Source organism: Cetorhinus maximus, chromosome 6 (genome assembly GCF_964194155.1).
Source record: "Cetorhinus maximus chromosome 6, sCetMax3.hap1.1, whole genome shotgun sequence".
Lineage (NCBI taxonomy): Eukaryota > Metazoa > Chordata > Chondrichthyes > Lamniformes > Cetorhinidae > Cetorhinus > Cetorhinus maximus.
The window spans coordinates 157,275,625-157,294,375 of record NC_135884.1 but is presented as its reverse complement, the minus strand read 5'-3'; the positions used below and the strand labels follow the sequence as shown (position 1 = coordinate 157,294,375).

General features: G+C 43.4%; 1 protein-coding gene across 6 annotated transcripts in view; it reads left to right on the top strand.

The window, feature by feature from the left end:
* Positions 1 to 18,751, top strand: part of LOC144682263 (protein CBFA2T3-like) — a 182,684-nt gene that overhangs the window by 111,080 nt on the left and 52,853 nt on the right. For 4 of the 6 annotated variants that reach the window (XM_078544717.1, XM_078544719.1, XM_078544718.1 and 1 more), the window contains 3 exons: positions 8,732 to 8,973; positions 15,006 to 15,095; positions 16,591 to 16,772. In XM_078544717.1, the coding sequence (XP_078400843.1) occupies positions 8,734 to 8,973; positions 15,006 to 15,095; positions 16,591 to 16,772 (512 nt within the window). In that variant the 5' untranslated portion in view covers positions 8,732 to 8,733. Of the gene's footprint in view, positions 1 to 8,728; positions 8,974 to 15,005; positions 15,096 to 16,590; positions 16,773 to 18,751 lie in introns of all 6 variants that reach the window. The other 2 variants (XM_078544716.1, XM_078544714.1) reach the window with 1 other exon arrangement.

The following is an 18,751-nucleotide window of genomic DNA, read 5'->3' as shown; positions in this document are numbered from 1 at the left end:
AAACAGACGGGGAATCAGCACACACAAAAGCGGGAGACTTTGAAATGTTTTTGCTAAACAGATAACAGAGCTATGTAATATAAAGTGAAACAGCGTAGGATGTGATCTTCTGTTTCACAGTGCAGGACACCACCGGTATTAGAAAGAATCGGAGAGCCAATGAGCTAAGTCACAAAGTAATAGTTTTAAAAGCTCTAGGTTGTAGAAGGAAGGGGAGACTGAGGGATTCCTTAGTTTCAGTTTACGCGAAAGAATAAGATAGATAGGAAATAATGAGGAGGGAAAGGGTATAGAATAGAGCATCTGGAGCCAGATTTCCTTTCATCTCATGTTGAGTCCTGCATCTCTGCTTCAGCAAATGAATGCAGTCACACAGTTATATACAGTGGAGCTATAGGTCTATGGGATTGTGCTGTAAGAACAATGGACAGAGAGAGATCCAGAAGGATAATTAAGGGGTTGTAATGTGCAATGGTTCATTTCTGAGATTCCAAAGGTACATATTGGGCTGATGCAGGATCTTAGCGTTAGCTCTTTCTTTTCAACCTGATGCTCTAATGTCCTTTAAAATTAGTAATCTGAGTTTCTGATGCTTTAGACACATCTTTAGTTGAAATAGTAATTTTCACAGCAGGGTTACAAAAAGTCATGGATTATTATAAGTCACTTGGCTTTTCTTGTACAAATTCAGTTTCAATGGCCTCAAGGGGCGTTTCCGTAACCAATACTGTGTACCAATACTGTACACCAATACTGTATACCAATACTGTGTACCAATACTGTACACCAATACTGTGTACCAATACTGTGTACCAATACTGTACACCAATACTGTGTACCAATACTGTACACCAATACTGTACACCAATACTGTGTACCAATACTGTACACCAGTACTGTACACCAATACTGTGTACCAATACTGTGTACCAATACTGTGTACCAATACTGTACACCAATACTGTGTACCAATACTGTACACCAATACTGTGTACCAATACTGTGTACCAATACTGTGTACCAATACTGTGTACCAATACTGTGTACCAATACTGTACACCAATACTGTGTACCAATACTGTGTACCAATACTGTGTACCAATACTGTATACCAATACTGTGTACCAATACTGTGTACCAATACTGTGTACCAATACTGTGTACCAATACTGTACACCAATACTGTATACCAATACTGTGTACCAATACTGTGTACCAATACTGTACACCAATACTGTGTACCAATACTGTACACCAATATTGTGTACCAATACTGTATACCAATACTGTGTACCAATACTGTATACCAATACTGTGTACCAATACTGTGTACCAATACTGTACACCAATATTGTGTACCAATACTGTATACCAAGCCAAGTCATTTCCTAATAAAAAATCCACGTCATCCGTAAGCAAATTATGAACCACCCGCACAATTACAGCATGGGTAATTAAACCACATTTTAAATTAACCCTATACAAAGGATTGGGTAAATAATTTATATCATTACCCATATCAATATATTTTTATTTAGTGACTTTTCTGGGGGTAAATTCCCATCACCTGTCAACATCTGTGACTGTGCATATCCTGAATCTCTTTGAATAACCATTGACTTCTATATAAATTAGGAGCAGGAGTAGGCCATTCAGCTCCTTGAGTCTGCTCCACTATTCAGTAAGATCATGGCTGATCTGATAGTGGCCTCAATGCCACTACCCTGTCTATCCCCAATACTCTTTGATTCCCTTGTTAGTCAAGAATCTACTTCTGTCTTAAAAATATTCAATGACACTGCCTCTAGCGCTCTCTGAGATGACACTGTCTCTAGCACTCTCTGAGATGACACTGTCTCTAGCACTTTCTGAGATGACACTGCCTCTAGCGCTCTCTGAGATGACACTGCCTCTAGCACTCTCTGAGATGACACTGCCTCTAGCGCTCTCTGAGATGACACTGCCTCTAGCGCTCTCTGAGATGACACTGTCTCTAGCACTCTCTGAGATGACACTGCCTCTAGCGCTCTCTGAGATGACACTGCCTCTAGCACTCTCTGAGATGACACTGCCTCTAGCGCTCTCTGAGATGACACTGCCTCTAGCACTCTCTGAGATGACACTGCCTCTAGCGCTCTCTGAGATGACACTGCCTCTAGCGCTCTCTGAGATGACACTGCCTCTAGCGCTCTCTGAGATGACACTGCCTCTAGCGCTCTCTGAGATGACACTGCCTCTAGCACTCTCTGAGGAAAAGTTCCACAGACTCAAAAAAATTCTTCTCCTCTCCGTCTTAAATGGGAGACTCCTTATTTTTAAACTGTGTCCCCTAGCTCCAGTCAGTCCCGCAAGGGGAGACATCCTTTCAGCATCCACCCTGTCAACCCCCTCAGGATCTTATATGTTTCACTCAGATCACCTCTAATTCTTCTAAACTCCAACGGATACAGGCCCAACTTGTCCAACCTTTCCTCAGAAGATAACCCCTTCACCCCAGGAAATAACCTCGTGAACCTTCTCTGAACTGCTTCCAATGCAAGCATCAGTTGAGTGAACCTTGTCTGAATTGCTTCTAATGCAGTTATATCCTTTCTTAAATAAGGAGACCAGAACTGTGCACAGTACTCCAGATGTGGTCTCACCAATTCCCTGTATAACTGTAGCAAAGCATCTCTACTTTTATATTCCATTCCCCTTGCAGTAAATGACAACATTCCACTTGCCTTCCTAATCACTTGCTGCACCTGCATACTAACTTTTTGTGATTCATGTACCATGACACCCAGATCCCTCTGTACCTCAGGGTTCTCTAATCTCTCTCCATTTAGATAATATGCTGCTTTTCTATTCTTCCTGCCAAAGTGGACACATTCACATTATTCCACATTATACGCCATCTGCCAGATTTTGCCCAGTCACTTAACTATCTATATCCCTTTGCAGACTCTGTACCTCGTCTTGATAAATTACTTTTCTACCTATCTTTGTGTCATCAGAAAATTTAACTATACATTTGGTCCCTTCATCTAAATCATTGATATAGTTTGTAAATAGTTGAGGCCCCAGCGCTTTTGCTTGTGGCACTCCACTTATTATACCTTACCAACCCAGAAATGACCGACCTACTTATGCCTATTCTCTATTTCTTGTTAGCTAACCAAACGTCTGTCCATGCTAATATGTTACCCCCTACACCATGAGCTCTTATTTTGTGTAGTAACCTTTGATGTGACACCTTGTCAAATGCCTTCTGGAAATCTAAGTACAGCACATCCACAGGTTCCCCTTTATCCACATTGCTTGTTCCTTCCTCAAAAAACTCTAGTAAATTAATCAAACACCATTTCCCTTTCACAAAACGATGTTGACTCTGCCTGATTGCATTGAGATTTTCTAAATGCCCCGCTATAATAATAAATTCCAGCCTACTATAGATGTTAAACTAAATGGCCTGCAGTTTCCTGCTTTCTGTCTTCCTCCTTTCTTGAATAGAGTAGATACAGTCACTATTTTCCAATCTGATGGGACCTTTCTATAACCGAGAGAGTTTTGGAAAATTAAAACCAATGCATCTACTTTCTCAGCAGCCACTTCTTTTAAGACCCTAGGATGAAGTCCATCAGGACCTGGGGATTTGTCAGCTTTTGGTTCTAATAATTTTCTCAGTCCCCTTTCCCTGGTGATTGCAATGCACTCGGCCTCGAGTCTGCACCGCCATTCAATAAGATCATGGCTGATCTGATTGGAACTTCAACCCCACATTCCTACCTACCCCTGATAACCTTTCACCCCCTTGTTAATTAATCTTGAGTCACAATTATTTCAAGGATGTTATTTGTATCCTCTACAGTGAAGACATGCAAAATACATGTTCAATTCACCCGCCGTTTCCTTATTTTCCATTATTAATTCCCCATTCTCACGCTAGAGGACCAACACTCACTTTACTTACACTTTTCCTTTTTAAATACCTGTAGAAACTCTTACTACCTGTTTTTATGTTTCTAGCTAGCTTTCTCTCATACTCTAATTTCTATTTTGTTAGGAACTAAAGATAGTTTAAGTAAGTTGTATTTGTATTTGTCGGTGTTAGAAATAAGCAATAGCTTTAAGTTTTAGCTTTAAGTTTAATTAAGTTAAATGTTTTATTTGTGGGTTAAAGGGGTGAAACCTGGGTCTGGTTTTGCTTTAAAGAATGTTACCTGCAAGTTTGTGGGTTTGTTTGTATACCTGCATTCTAATGAGGTTTTATGATTCTTGAAGTAGAAAAACTGGGCTGTTGCTTAGCAACAGGGGGTCCACAGACACAGGGAGAAACAGAACAGCAGATTTTTAGTGCAGTTCAAAACAGGAACTAGGAGAAGCTGGACAGGAGGGAGCTGCAGGAAGCAGATTTCCCCAAAGAGCCGAAGAAAGGGGGTCCCAAGAAGACCTCCTAGTCAAAGTAAAAGAACAGGAATCTGGAAAAGGTTCTGTTAAGTGAAGTTAAGAGTGAGGAGCAGAGGAAGGCGCCAAATTTAAAGAGAGAAAGCTGCAGGATGCAGACTTAAAGCAAAATAGGCTTGCGAGAAGCCAAAGATCCGAGGAGAGAGCCAAAGGTTGCTGACTCTTTATTATGGGCATGTGAAGCAGTGGTGTTCGGTTGGCACGGATGAGTATCTGAGAGAGAGTGCATGAAAGGCAAAGCTTGAATGTACCTGGTGATCCAGAGGAGAAGAACATTAGAAGGAGAGTTCAAAATCCTGGAAGTGGGCCCTTGTGGAAGGTGCCCAAAAGAAAGCGTCATTTGGAAGAAGTTTTCGAGAGTGGAGATTGGGAACCCTCATGTGAAAGACGGAGTTCAGTGAGACCAGTTGGTTCACGCTGTGACAAGTGTCCAGGGGATGTTGATGGGAGATCCATAGCCTCTGTCTGGGGTGGCATCTTTCACTTGGTTTCAGAGTGTGGGGTGTCTGACCACAGGTCATCTATTGGTTTACATGGACTGTACTTATTGTGAAAATTAGGATACAAGCTTTTGTAAGTCGTGCTATCCTTATGAATTTGAATATATCTGTAATGGTATAGGTGTAGGTGAAAGAGTATGCTAATATAGTTAATCTTGTTTAATAAGTGTTTTATTCTTTTGTTATAAGTTCATCAGCTGACTCCTGTGACTCTGTTCAGTAGCCGCCCTCCACGTTTCTAAACAAAAAATAAAAGTCAGGATCCATCAAGTCGGTTCCATCCTGGAATCTGACTTGTTCAGTGGTAACATCAGCTAGGATCATAACACCTTCCTTATTAATCTTTTAGTCATTCTTTGCTGTTTTTCATATTCTGTCCAATCTTCTGACCTGCCACTCACCTTCATGGAATTGTACACTTTTTCTTTCAATTTGATACTCCCTTTAACTTCCTTTGATTGCCACGGCTGGTGCGTCCTTTCCTTAGAGTCATTCTTTCTCATCTTTGCTGAGTGTTATGAAATATCTCCTTAAACATTCACAATGCATCTCTGCTGACCTATCCCTTAACCTAATTTCCCAGTTTACTCTAGCCAGCTCTGTCTTCATACCTTCATAATTGTCCTTATTTAAGTTTAAAGCAATAATTTTAGACCCACTCTTCTCTCCCTCAAACTAAATGTGAAGTTCAGTCATGTTATTTTCGCTGCTACCTAGGGATGCCTTTACTATGAAGTCATTAATTAATCCTGTCTCGTTGCACATTACCAGATCTAGTTTAGCCTGTTCTCTGGTTGATGCTAAAACATGCTGCTCTAAGAAGCTGTCCTGAAAACACTGTATGAACTCGTCATCCAAGATACCCTTGCCAATCTGATTTGTTTAATCTATATGTAGATTAAAATCACCCATGATTATCTCCATACCTTTGTCACAAGCCCCATTATTTCTTCCTGTATACCCCGTCCTACAGCGTGGTTACTGTTAAGGGGCTTATAAACCACTACCACAAGTCATTTCCTACCTTTACTATTTCTTAACTCTACCCAAACTGATTCTACATCTTGATCTCTAATGCACTAATGCCACCTTTAATTAACAGAGCTACAGCTCCACCTTTACCTAGCTTCCTGTCCTTCCAAAATGTCATGAACCCTCGAATAATCAGGTCCACGACATTGTCATCTTGCAGCCATGTCTCTGTAATGGCTGTCAGATCATACATATTTATTTCTATTTGCGTTCTCAATTCGTCTGTTTTGTTATGAATGCTACAGGTATTTAGATACAGAGCCTTTAGTTCTGGGTATTTACTATTTTTGCAACCTCTAGCTTTATCTGCTCACTCACTCTTAATTTTGTATTCTCTGTCCCTCCCTGCCATACTCTGATCATTATTTCACTTAATGCTACCTTGCTCTCTTGCCTTGTCTTCTCTCAATTTAGTTTAAAGCCTTCTCTACCATCCTAGTTATACGACTTGTGAGAACACTGGTCCCAGATGGTTCAGGTGAAGACTGTTCCAAAGCTACAGTTCCCACTTTCCCAAGTCTTGGTGCCCGTGCCCCAAGAATCGAAACCCATTTCTCTCACATTGAAACCCATTTCCCCCTGCTTCACCAGACAAGAATCAGGATACTTCACTTTTAAATAAAAACATCCATAATTTCCTGCACCCTGACCCACTTTAGTAGCGAATAAAAGGGAATATATAAGTTTGTCATCATCTTTTAACCACCAGAGCACTATTTTCTGGAGGAGCACTGTGCAATCTTACAAATGCTAAAGTTTTGCTTTTTGATTTCCAACATTTAGCCTTCACATGTCCTTTTTTATAATGAAGACAGCATGTTAGTACTCTTGAATCAACCTTACCCTCCTGTCTCTCTTACTACTCTGAGGAGGGACTGTTTCTTCACCCAGGCCATTTCCTCATTATGATCAGGTTTCTTACCTCTCCAGATTCTCTGTGAGCTTACAAACAAACTTTTGTTGCTAAAATGCTTGTCAGACAACTCATAATCGCCTGCCTAACATAGAGATGTAATGGTCTTCCAGGTGGGACCTTATTCCCAAAGGGACACTTTTTAAAGTCTTCTATCAGCATCATCTCTCTAAGTCTTGTTCAACCTTCATAGACCAAAAACACCTATCAAACACCATTTCCTTTTTTCTAGCAAATTCCACAAAAGTCTGACACTGTTTTTTGCCTTTAATTCCTGTCAGTAAACCTCGGGCACTAACTCATAGGAATTCAAAACAGCAGTTTTCACTGTACCATAGTCACCGGTCATTCACATTGAAAGAGATGAGTCCACTTCCAAAGCTTCTCCTATGAACACACTCTTCAGTAAAATAGTCCAATTTTGTAGCAATTTTCTCGAATGACACAAAATACATTTCACTTCCTCACTGAATTTAGGCACTAATCAAATACTATATTCCTTACCAAATCAAAGCCAAGAGTTAATTCTGAGTCTTCCTCAAATTTTATTGCCACCCCTTGTTTGCGTAAATCTATACTTTCCTCTGTCTAGTTCAAACTTTCTCACTCCTCTTTCTCTCTCTCTTTAGAATTTCAAGTTTTTTTTCATTTCTTTCTTTCTCAAATTCAAGTTTTCTCTTTTTTTTCTTTTTCCTCTCTTATGGATTCAAGTTTTTGTCCTTTTCTATCACTTTACAATTCAAGTTGTTTCATTTGTAATTGAAGTCTAGCTAACTCTACATGATCGCTAATAGGAACGTCCTTTTCCTCCTCAAGGTTCAAGTGCTGAGCCACTATTTCAACAACCTCTCACCTTTTAGCTCCTACTTTCAAGTCATACTCTAATTTCTCCACCGTGGCCTTCAAATTAATCTTTGTTAACTGTCAAGGCACTAACAGACAAATTTTGGCCTTCCAAAAATGCATGAGCAACAGAAGTAGCCATGTTGACATCCCACTGAATACAGCAGAAGTAAATGTGAAATCTTATTTGTTTAAATTCTGCAAAATGCCTGTGTGTCTGTTTTACAGCCTTTGTATTCAATTGTGCAAGAGCCCTCAATCTGTTCTGATCCCCGTAGAGATCAATAACTTTTAAAAAGAATTGTTCAGCAATCGATGGAAATAACCAACAGATAAGATTTCACATTTTAAGACTTTTACTGTGGCAAATAAACTAAAATGAACATAGATCAAACATTACTTAACGGGCAACTAATACATCAAACTAAAGAAAAGGTACTTTTACATTAACTATCTAATGCTTAGTGTCAGAGAAAAATGAGCCTGCTGGTGAGTCGGGATTCACTTTGGGCTTGTTCCCATAACACTACACACCTGACAGAAGTGTGTTGCATAGAGAAAGGGGTTGTAAGATGTATCTTGATTGTGTTAGAACTCTGGAGTTTTCTAGAGTTTAAACAAATGGGATTTCACATTTATTTCTGCTGTATTCAGTGGGATGTCAACATGACTATTTCTATTGCTCAGGCATTTTTGGAAAGAGAAAATGTATTTGTTGGTGCCTTAAAACAGTTAACAAAGTGTCAATATTTGCAGGGAATCCCTGGGAGTGCGTCTGTATTTGCTGGGGGTTCCTTGGGGGACTAAACAGCCTGCTCCTGTTCCTCGTGTGTGACTATGATGGTCCTCGATCACATCATTTGTGTACCAAATTGATGAACTCGGTATCGGAATGTGATATCATCAGTATTGGGGTGAATGGATTGGGTCCCATCAGCCACTCCTAACTTTACCCTGAATTGCAACTAAGCCCACCTCTTTCTGTTTCTCTTAGCAGAGATGAATGGGAATAGTCACTCACTGACTGCAATCAGCAGAGCTTCATCCACCCCCAACGGGTTCAGCAATGGTCCTGCCACCTCAACCACCGCCTCTCTCACTAATCAACAATTACCTCCTGCCTGTGGAGCCAGACAACTTTGCAAACTGAAGCGTTTCTTGACCGCACTGCAGCAGTTCGCCAATGATCTATCCCCAGAAATCGGAGAGCGTGTGAGGAGCTTGGTGTTGGGACTTGTGGTAGGTGGTTCCCTGATCTTAATTGAACAATCCTCAGCAGATCTTAGCTAATAATTGGGCCCTTCTGTAATTCTCTGAGGGCAGTGTGGCACAGATCCATTGATAACTGGAATCAGTTCCTATTTTACTCCGAATTTATTGGACTTGAACTGTTCCATGCTGCTTGTCTGGGTCTGTATCCTGGAACCGGTTCCCTAATTTCATTTAGGTAATGAAACCTGCTTCCCTTACCCATTCTGGGCCTATATGTGACTCCAATCCCACATTAACATGATTGATTCTTAACTGCCCTCCAGCTTGTGGTTCAAGTAGACACCAGCTAACCACCTTCTCAGCACACCAACAGGCAATAAATGCCGGCCTTACTAGAGATGCCCACAGCCCCAGATACCTTTTTTAATGTCTCAGTTGAGTTTTGGATGGTGCAGACACTGAACAGTGCTTCTCCAAATTCGACATGAATATTGCGATTAATTGGAGAATGTTATTCAGAGGGACCACCAGATGACTAGTCCAAGAAGTGGCAAAATATGTTGTGAGGCAGCATTCTTCTGAGTTTTGGGCTGAAGATAATGCTGCTTAATTCCATATCTGCATTTGATGGGACAGTGCGGACAGAGTTTTCCTGTGTTTCTAACCCCATTTTTTGCCTGCCTTGGGAGTGTTTGATGAGGACAGTGTAGAGGGAGCTTTACTCTGTATCTAACCCCATGCTGTACCTGCCCTGGGAGTGTTTGATGGGGAGAGTGTAGAGGGAGCTTTACTCTGTATCTAACCCCGTGCTGTACCTGCCCTGGGAGTGTTTGATGGGGACATTGTAAAGGGAGCTTTACTCTGTATAGAACCCCGTGCTGTACCTGTCCTGGGAGTGTTTGATGGGGACAGTGTAGAGGGAGCTTTACTCTGTATCTAACCCCGTGCTGTACCTGCCCTGGGAGTGTTTGATGGGGACAGTGTAGAGGGAGCTTTACTCTGTATCTAACCCCATGCTGTACCTGCCCTGGGAGTGTTTGATGGGGACAGTGTAGAGGGAGCTTTGCTCTGTATCTAACCCCGTGCTGTACCTGCCCTGGGAGTGTTTGATGGGGACATTGTAGAGGGAGCTTTACTCTGTATCTAACCCCGTGCTGCACCTGCTCTTGAATGTGTTTGATAAGGTAATATAGAGAGAGCTTTAGAGTGAGCCTTACTCTGACGGCCCCTAGCCCTACCTCACCATCACTTCCCTCAACCCCCTCACTGACTCTAAATTATCTGACTGCTTGTCCAACATCCAGAACTGGATGAGCAGAAATTTTCTCCAACTAAATATTGGGAAGAATGAAGCCATTGTCTTTCATTGTCTTTGGTCCCCATTAAACCCTATTGCCTCGCTACCAACTTCATCCCTCTCCCTGGCAGCTATGTGAGGCTGAACAGAATTGTTCAAGAACACTGGTAATAGGAGTAGTAGTAGTCTATTCATCCCATCGAGCCTGTTCCGCCATTCAGTACAAACATGTCTGATCTCGGCCTTCAACTGCACTTTCCCATCTGCACCCCATTACCCTTAATTCACTGAGAGACCAAAAATCTATTCACCCAAGCCTTAAATGTATTCAACAATAGTGCATCCACAACCCTTTGGGATAGAGTTTCCAACTTTGATGTTGCATTTGACCCTGAGATGAGATTCCAACCACGTATCTGCGACATTACTAAGACCGCCTATATTGCCTGACTCTGCTGTGTCTCATCTGCCACTGAAATCCTCAACCTTGTGTATCTATTCTCTGGACTTGAGTATCCCAATGCTGGCCTCACAGTTTCCACCCTCTGTAAACTTGAAGTCATCCAAAACTCTCTCCTACCCATGTTTTTTTATTAATTTACGGGATGTGGGCTTCGCTGGCTGGGCCAGCATTTATTGCCCATCCCTAGTTTCCCTTGAGAAGGTGGTGGTGAGCTGCCTTCTTGAACCGCTGCAGTCCATGTGGTGTAGGTACACCCACAGTGCTGTTAGGGAGGGAGTTCCAGGATTTTGAACAAGTGACAGTAAAAGAACGGTGATATATTTCCTAGTCAGGATGGTGAGTGACTTGGAGGGGAACTTCCAGGTGGTGGTGTTCCCATGTATCTGCTGCCCTTGCCCTTCTAGATGGTAGTGGTGTGGATTTGGAAGGTGATGCCTAAGGAACCTTGGTGAGTTCCTGCAGTGTATCTTGTAGATGGCAAACACTGCTGCTACTGTGCGTCGGTAACGGAGGGAGTGAATGTTTGTGGATGTGGTGACAATCAAGTGGGCTGTTTTGTCCTCGATGGTGTCAAATTTCTTGTTGGAGCTGCATTCATCCAGGCAAGTGGACAGTATTCCATCACACTCCTGACTTGTGCCTTGTAGATGGTGTCCAGGCTTTGGGGAGTCAGGAGGTGAGTTACCCGTCACAGGATTCCTAGCCTCTGACCTGTTCTTGTAGCCACAGTGTTTATGTGGCTAGTCCAGTTCAGTTTCTAGTCAATGGTAATCTCCAGGATGTTGATAGATGGGGATTCAGTGATGGTAATGCCATTGAATGTCAAGGGGCGATGGTTAGAATCTTTCTTGTTGGAGATAGTCATTGCCAGGTACTTGTGTGGCATGAATGTTACTTGCCACTTGTCAGCCCAAACCTGGATATTGTCTAGGTCTTGCTGCATTCGGACATGGACTACTTGCATGTCTTGGCTTGTATCAAGTCCTGTTCACCTATCGCTTCTGTTGTCGCTGACCTACACAGGCTCTGACTTAAACAACACCTCGATTTTAAATTCTCATCCCAGTTTCCAAATCCCTCCCTTCCCTATCTCTGTAATCTCCTCCAGCCACACAAATCCTCTGAGATAATTGCACTCCTCCATTTCTGGCCTTCCTGATTTTAATAGTTCAGCTGCCTGAGTTCTAAGCTCTGGAATTCCCTCCCTAAATCTCTCCATCTCTACTTTTCTTTCATCCTTTAAGACATTCCTTAAAACCCACATCTTTGACCAAGCTTTCGGTCATCTGACCTGATATCTCTTATGTGGCTCAGGGTCAAATTTTGCTTGATAATGCTCCTGTGAGTGCTTTGGGATGTTTTAAAGGCTTTACCTAAATAGAGGCTTTTTAAAAATTCTTTTGTGGGATGTGAGCATCACTGGCAAGGCCAGCGTTTGTTTCCCATCCCTAATTAGCCTGGGACTAAGTGGTTTGCTGGGCTATTTCAGAGGATAGTTCCGAGTCAACCATATTGTTGTGAGTCTGAAGTCACATGTAGGTCAGACTGGGTAAGAATAGCAGACTTCTCTCCCTCAAAACATTAGTGAACCAGATGGGGTTTTACAGCGATCAATGATAGTTTCATGGTCTCCATTACTGAGACTAGTTTTATATTCCAGATTTTATTAATTGAATTTAAATTTCACCAGCTGCCATGGTGGGATTTGAACCAGTGTCCCCAGAGCTTTAGTCTGGGCTTCTGGATTCCTAGTCTAATGGCGTTACCACTACGGCATAACGTTGTATCTAACCTGTGCTGTCATATTGCTGTTATTTTTCTCTCTCTCCCTCTCTTTGTTTTCCCCTTTAAACGTCACACTGGTTTACATGCCCCCTGTGGCTAATGGATGTATGTCCTGGAGTGCTCGCTGTATCATGGCCAGTCAGGAGCAATAGAATGGTAGCTCAAGCATCCTCTTGCTCCTGTTCGACGTTGTTGGTAAACTGGTTGATGGATCCTGTTTCATTCTAAATAATTAATCTGAAAATAATTCTTCAATTACTTCAAAAGTAATTTTTGAACTCAAGGGCATTCCTGATGTCCAACTCAAAACATAACCGTGGCCAATTGTGTGGAGCAATTTTGTCATTCTGCTTCCACCCTCCAGAACCTGCCGTGAAATTCTTCTGTGATGTGAATGTTTGATTACCTCTCTTTGCCCCCTCCCTTCTCCCACTCACCCCATCATTCCTCCCAATTCTCACTCCTCCCACTCTCCCCTCCTCCATCTCACCCAATTCTCCCTCCTCATTCCCTCTACTGTCATTCTCTCCCCACTTTCTCTCTGCCCCACCTTTGCCCCAAACACCACCTCTCTGCCACTCTCCCCACCCTCTGCCATCTCCACCTCTGCCCTTTTCCCTCTCTATACCCCTGTCACAGCTTCTATGCCCCTTTTTCCCCTCCCTCTGTGCCTCACCTACTTTATGCCCACCTCACCCCTCTATGTCCCTCACACCCTTTATGTTCTCCTCACCCCTCTATACCTCCTCACCCACCCATACCCCCCCCACCGGCCCCTTCTATGGCCGCCCTCCCTCATGCCCTTCCCACACCCCCTCCCAGCCCCATCCCTTGCCACCCTTCCTCACTCCCTTCCCTCAGTCCTCTCCCGCACCTTCCCTCCCCTCCACTCTTCCCTTCATTACATCGACCCTCCTGCTCCCCACTCTCCAACCCTTCCTGTCCCCTTCACCCTCCCCCTCCTCTCTCTCCCTCCCCACAGTCTACCCCCCTTCACCCTCCCCCTCCTCTCTCTCCCTCCCCACAGTCTACCCCCCTTCACCCTCCGCACTCCTCTCTCTCCCTCCCCACAGTCTACCCCCTTCACCCTCCGCACTCCTCTCTCTCCCTCCCCACAGTCTACCCCCCTTCACCCTCCCCCTCCTCTCTCTCCCTTCCCACAGTCTACCCCCCTTCACCCTCCGCACTCCTCTCTCTGCCCTCCGCACAGTCTACCCCCCTTCACCCTCCGCACTCCTCTCTCTGCCCTCACCTATCTGCCCTCCTGTTACTTCCTCCGTTCTCTCCCTTTGCCTCCTCATCTCCTCTCTCCGACTTCCCTCTTCTCTCTCCCCACCCTCTCTCCCCCCACTATCAACATCCTGGGGGTTACCACTGACTGAAACTGAACTGGACCAGCCATATAAATACTGTGGCTACAAGAGCAGGTCAGAGGCTGGGAATCCTGCAAAGCGTAACTCACCTCCTGACTCCCCAAAGCCTGTTCACCATCTTCAAGGCCCCAGTCAGGAGTGTGATGGAACACTCCCCACTTTTTGCCTGAATGAGTGCAGTTCCAACAACCCTCAAAGCTCAACACCATCCAGGATAAAGCAGCCCACTTGACTGGCACCACATCCACAAATATTCACTCCCTCCACCACCGACGCACAGTAGCAACATGTACTGTATAGGATATACAACACAGAAAACAGTCATTCGGCCCAGCCTGTTCATAGCAGCATTTATGTTTCCATCGAGCTTCCTCCCATCTTTCCTAATCTAAATTTCTGATTCCATGGGCTTCAATTTTGCTAACAAGCTTAATATGTGGTACTTTATCAAACGCCTTGTCCATTCACACAACATCTTTTACTTCATCCCAAAACTCATTCAAGTTAGCCAAACACTATCTTCACTAAATGAATCTATGCTGGCTCTCTTTCACTAGCCCATGCTCATAAGCGGCTGTTCATTTTCTCCTGGATGATAGTTTCTAAAACATTCCCTACCACTGACATTAAACTAACTGTCTTGTAATTGCTAGGTTTATCCTTCTCTCCTTCCTTTGAACAAGGGTGTAACATTTGCAAACTTTCATTCTTCTGACACACTCCTGTAGCTAAGTAGGATTGAAAAATTACTGTCATCTGCATTTCTGAAATTTCTACCCTTCTCTCAGCAACCTTGAATACTCTGTCTCCCTCTCGCCTCTCCACCCTGTCTCCCACCGTTCGCTTGCTGTTTGATGTAGCTCAGTGTGTCGCAGTTGTGACACAGTATGATCCCCTCCTTTTCACTTGAAAAGTATAAATTTAAAACTCACTGCACATGAGCATGCGCAGTGTCTCAGGTGGCCCAGCTCAATTTCAGATGCTTGCTGCTACTTGCCATTTTGTTTCTCAGTGCCTGTCCATTGCTATCTTTGATATATCTATGTTACAGTGATGTTGTACTGTTGATGTGCTCATGATGTCAATGTGTTGCTGCTTTTGGTGATCTGAGATGATCACACGTTATTTTTGTCTGTTGCAGAATTCCACCTGGACCATTGAGGATTTTCATTCAAAGCTGCAGGAAGCAACAAACTTCCCCCTGAGACCTTTCGTCATTCCTTTCCTGAAGGTAGAGAGCCGCCTCATTTTATCCTCTTTCCTGGGTAAGGTCCTGGTCTAGAAATGATATTTGTCATCCCTGTAATCTTGAGAGCATCAGAACTCTGTGTTGATGCTGAGGAGTATAATATCAGTTTAAGTGCTCCAAAGTCATAAAGGAGAAGTTTAGCTTTAACTGAATCCCTGCTTTCTCCTCACCCGGAGCAGCCACTTTCTCTTTCCCTCGCCATGCTGCTTTCTCCCCTCACTCTTCCCATCTGCATTCTCCTTTCTCACACCCCTCCACCCTTGGCTTTCTCTGACACCACCCTGCCTTGGTTTTTCCACCCCACTCCCCCTGCTTCCTATCCCCCCGGCTGTCTCTCCCTCCCACTGCAACCGTCCCCTGCTTTAAGAACATAAGAACTAGGAGCTGGATTAGGCCATTTGGCTCTTCAAGCCTACTCTGCCATTTAGTGTGGTCATGGCTGATCTTCTACCTCAAATGGACCAGTTGCACTATCCCAATATCTCTTCATTTCCTTGGGCTTGTGGCAGATTTCTGTCTTGTAAGATGACGGTTTGCACTGTGGTGGTCAGCTCTGCCTGGTGTGCTTCAGGAGCCCCACTCTGGCATGGCAGTCTCTGTTTCATTTGCTACAGAAGAAGACAGTGGGCTCAGGAGGTGCACGAACCCTGCCCTCTGTTTTCTCTGGACCCTCTTCTTGGCCAGTTGAACTTTTCGTTTCTGCTCACCTGTTCCAACGCCCTTCCAAACAGCCGGCCTCCAGAGGTCACAACCGTCAGCAGCTGTCTCCCAGTTGTCAATGTCAGTATCTGCCATCTTCATATCTCAGTAGCAGGGGTCATTGCCAAAGAGGTGTGGACACCCAGGAGGTCATGACCCAGTGGCCATTTCCTTAATTTCCTAAGTATCCAAACACCTATTGACCTAAGTCTTGAACATACTCAAGGACTGAACATCCGCAGCTCATTGAGGTCCAGAACTTCAACATTTTACCTCTCTTTCTCTCCTGTCCCTGGCTTTCTTTTTCTCCCATCTCCCCCTGCTTTCCTTTACCCAATGGTAATGTTGCAGTGCCACCACTGCCAGGAGGATGTAACTGCAATGTGACAAGTTTACATAGGTAGTTTCCATTCTGAATGTTGGATAGGGAATTAAGGTAGAAACTGAGAGGACACAAGAGGAAGCTTTACAACCTTGAGCGAGATTTTCACGTACAGGATAATGGATGTGGAACAACATCCTCAAAAGATTTTTCTGGATTACTTGGCGCCTTTAGAAGTAGAATCAGTATCAGTTTAGAACGCAGGTTGAGGGTGAGTGAGAGGTTAACAGCACCATCGGATTATTTCAGGGCAGGTTGTAAAGGAAAAGATGGAGTTGGGTGGGAGGTGAAAGACTCTATATGGAAAAATCATCCTGTATGCTCGAGACAAGGTGGGACTGTGGGTCAAATAGCCTTTTCTCACTCTGGTCTTTATTGTTATTCTGTATATTTCAGGCCAATCTGCCACTGTTACAACGGGAACTTCTCTACTGTGCTCGGCTTGCAAAGCAAACACCAGCTCAGTACTTGGCCCAGCACGAACAGTTGTTTCTCGATGCTAATTGCACCTCGTCCATTGACTCCTCAGAAATCCTGCTGGAAGTGAATGAAAATGGTAAACGAAAGACCCCTGACAGGTGGGTGTGGCATCACCTAACTGAAACCTCAATCGCCTTCAGTCACCCCTCAAGCCAGAGCAGAAAGCTGTTACTTGAAGAGTATCCAGCATGTTACACTGACACACCGTGTGCATTGTTACCCTTACCTCTGTGTTTTTATAGGCCCATAATCCTCTAAACCAGGACTGCTGGCTGCATGATACCTTTTATTGAGTCAGGTCTGATGACAGACATCCTGATACCTTGCAACTTAAGTAAATGGAAACTTGATTTCTGACAATATGGGATCAAACATTCAGTGAGATCATAGGAATGGAAGGAGGCCATTTGACAGCCCCTTGAGCCTGTTCCACACCATTCGATTAGAATATGGCTCATCTGTATCTTAACTCCATCCAATCATCTTAGTTCCTTAAAACTTTTAAACCCTTAATCAGTAAAAATCCATCAATCCCAGTTTTTAAATTACATCCTCAGCCTCACAGCTTTTTTGGAGGAAAGAGTTCCAGATTTCCACTATCCTGTGTGTGAAGAAGTGCTTTCTGACATCAGCCTGGCTCTAATTTTCAGGTTAAGCCCCTTGTTTTGGCTTCCTGCACCAGAGGAAATCATTTTTCTCTATGTATCCTATCAAATCCTTTAATCTTCTTAAACACCTCAATCAGATCACGTCTTAAATTTCAATACTAGGGGGAATACAGGCCTAGTCTATGCCAGTGGTTGTCAAACTTTTTTTGTTGAAGGACTCTTTTTCAAATGGATAAATAATCATAGACACCGATTTAAATTATAACACCAGATAATACTCGTAATATAGAATTGCTGCATGTAAGGAATGTTCTAATAATGCTTTTTGGGGAGGCGGTGGCATAGTGGTATTGTCGCTGGACTAGTATTCCAGAGACCCAGGGTAATGCTCTGGGGACCCGGGTTTGAATCCCACCATGGGCAAATGGTGAAATTTGAATTCAATAAAAATCTGGAGTTAAAAGTCTGATGATGACCACGAAACCATTGCCAATTGTTGTAAAAACCCACCTGGTTCACTAATGTCCTTTAGGGAAGGAAATCTGCCATCCTTACCTGGTCTGGCCTACATGTGACTCCAGACCCACAGCAATGTGGTTGACTCTTAAATGCCCTCTGAACTCTTAATAAATGCTGGACTAGCCAGTGACACCCACAACCCATGAATGAATAAAAAAAAACAGGCATTTATGAATAGAAATCAGTGTGATGAGATGTTTGCTTCTTGTTGCCGAGTTTGTCTGTCCTTGGTATGATGTTTGACAGTGGCACTCATAAATCAGTTGCCACCTCCAGCTGGGATGTGCACTAGTTTTTATTGCTGCCAAAGCAGAAAGTGATGTTCCATTATGTTCATTGCTGGGAAAGTTAACAACATTTTCATTGCTTCTTTTACCAATTCTGACTACTCCAAGCAACAGATGGCCAAAACTGGGAAGGTGTTTGCTGCTCAAACTTAATTCTCATTGACTGGTCATAGGATAGTTCCATCAGCTCCCCTTCTGCTGTGATAACAAGTGATGTACAAAAGTTCAAAATGCAGCCTGAACCCAGTTGTGCTTATCCGTTTATATTTTCAAAATAAACACTGAAATACTCTGCCAAGCTTAATGCCGGATTTGCACAGATGGAAGATCCAGTAGCTCTTTACGAAGTTCAGAATAATCAGCTGAGAGATAACCAATGTACTTCAACGTGAAACAATAATTCTTCATGTCCTGTACCCCACAGCTTTGCAAACAAATCTGAATCACAGGTCTGGCCTTTACAAAGTTCACAGCTATCACAGCTGCATTTGTGTAATTCAGGCTCCATTCTTTTTGAAATAAGGGCTTGGTGACGTAACATACAATCTGTCACCATTACCTGTGAGTTCACAACTCTTATTCTTGCACAACATCATTTCCATTGTCTGACGTATTGGCAGCATCATCTGTGCAAACAGAAACACTATTCTCCCACTTGAGCCA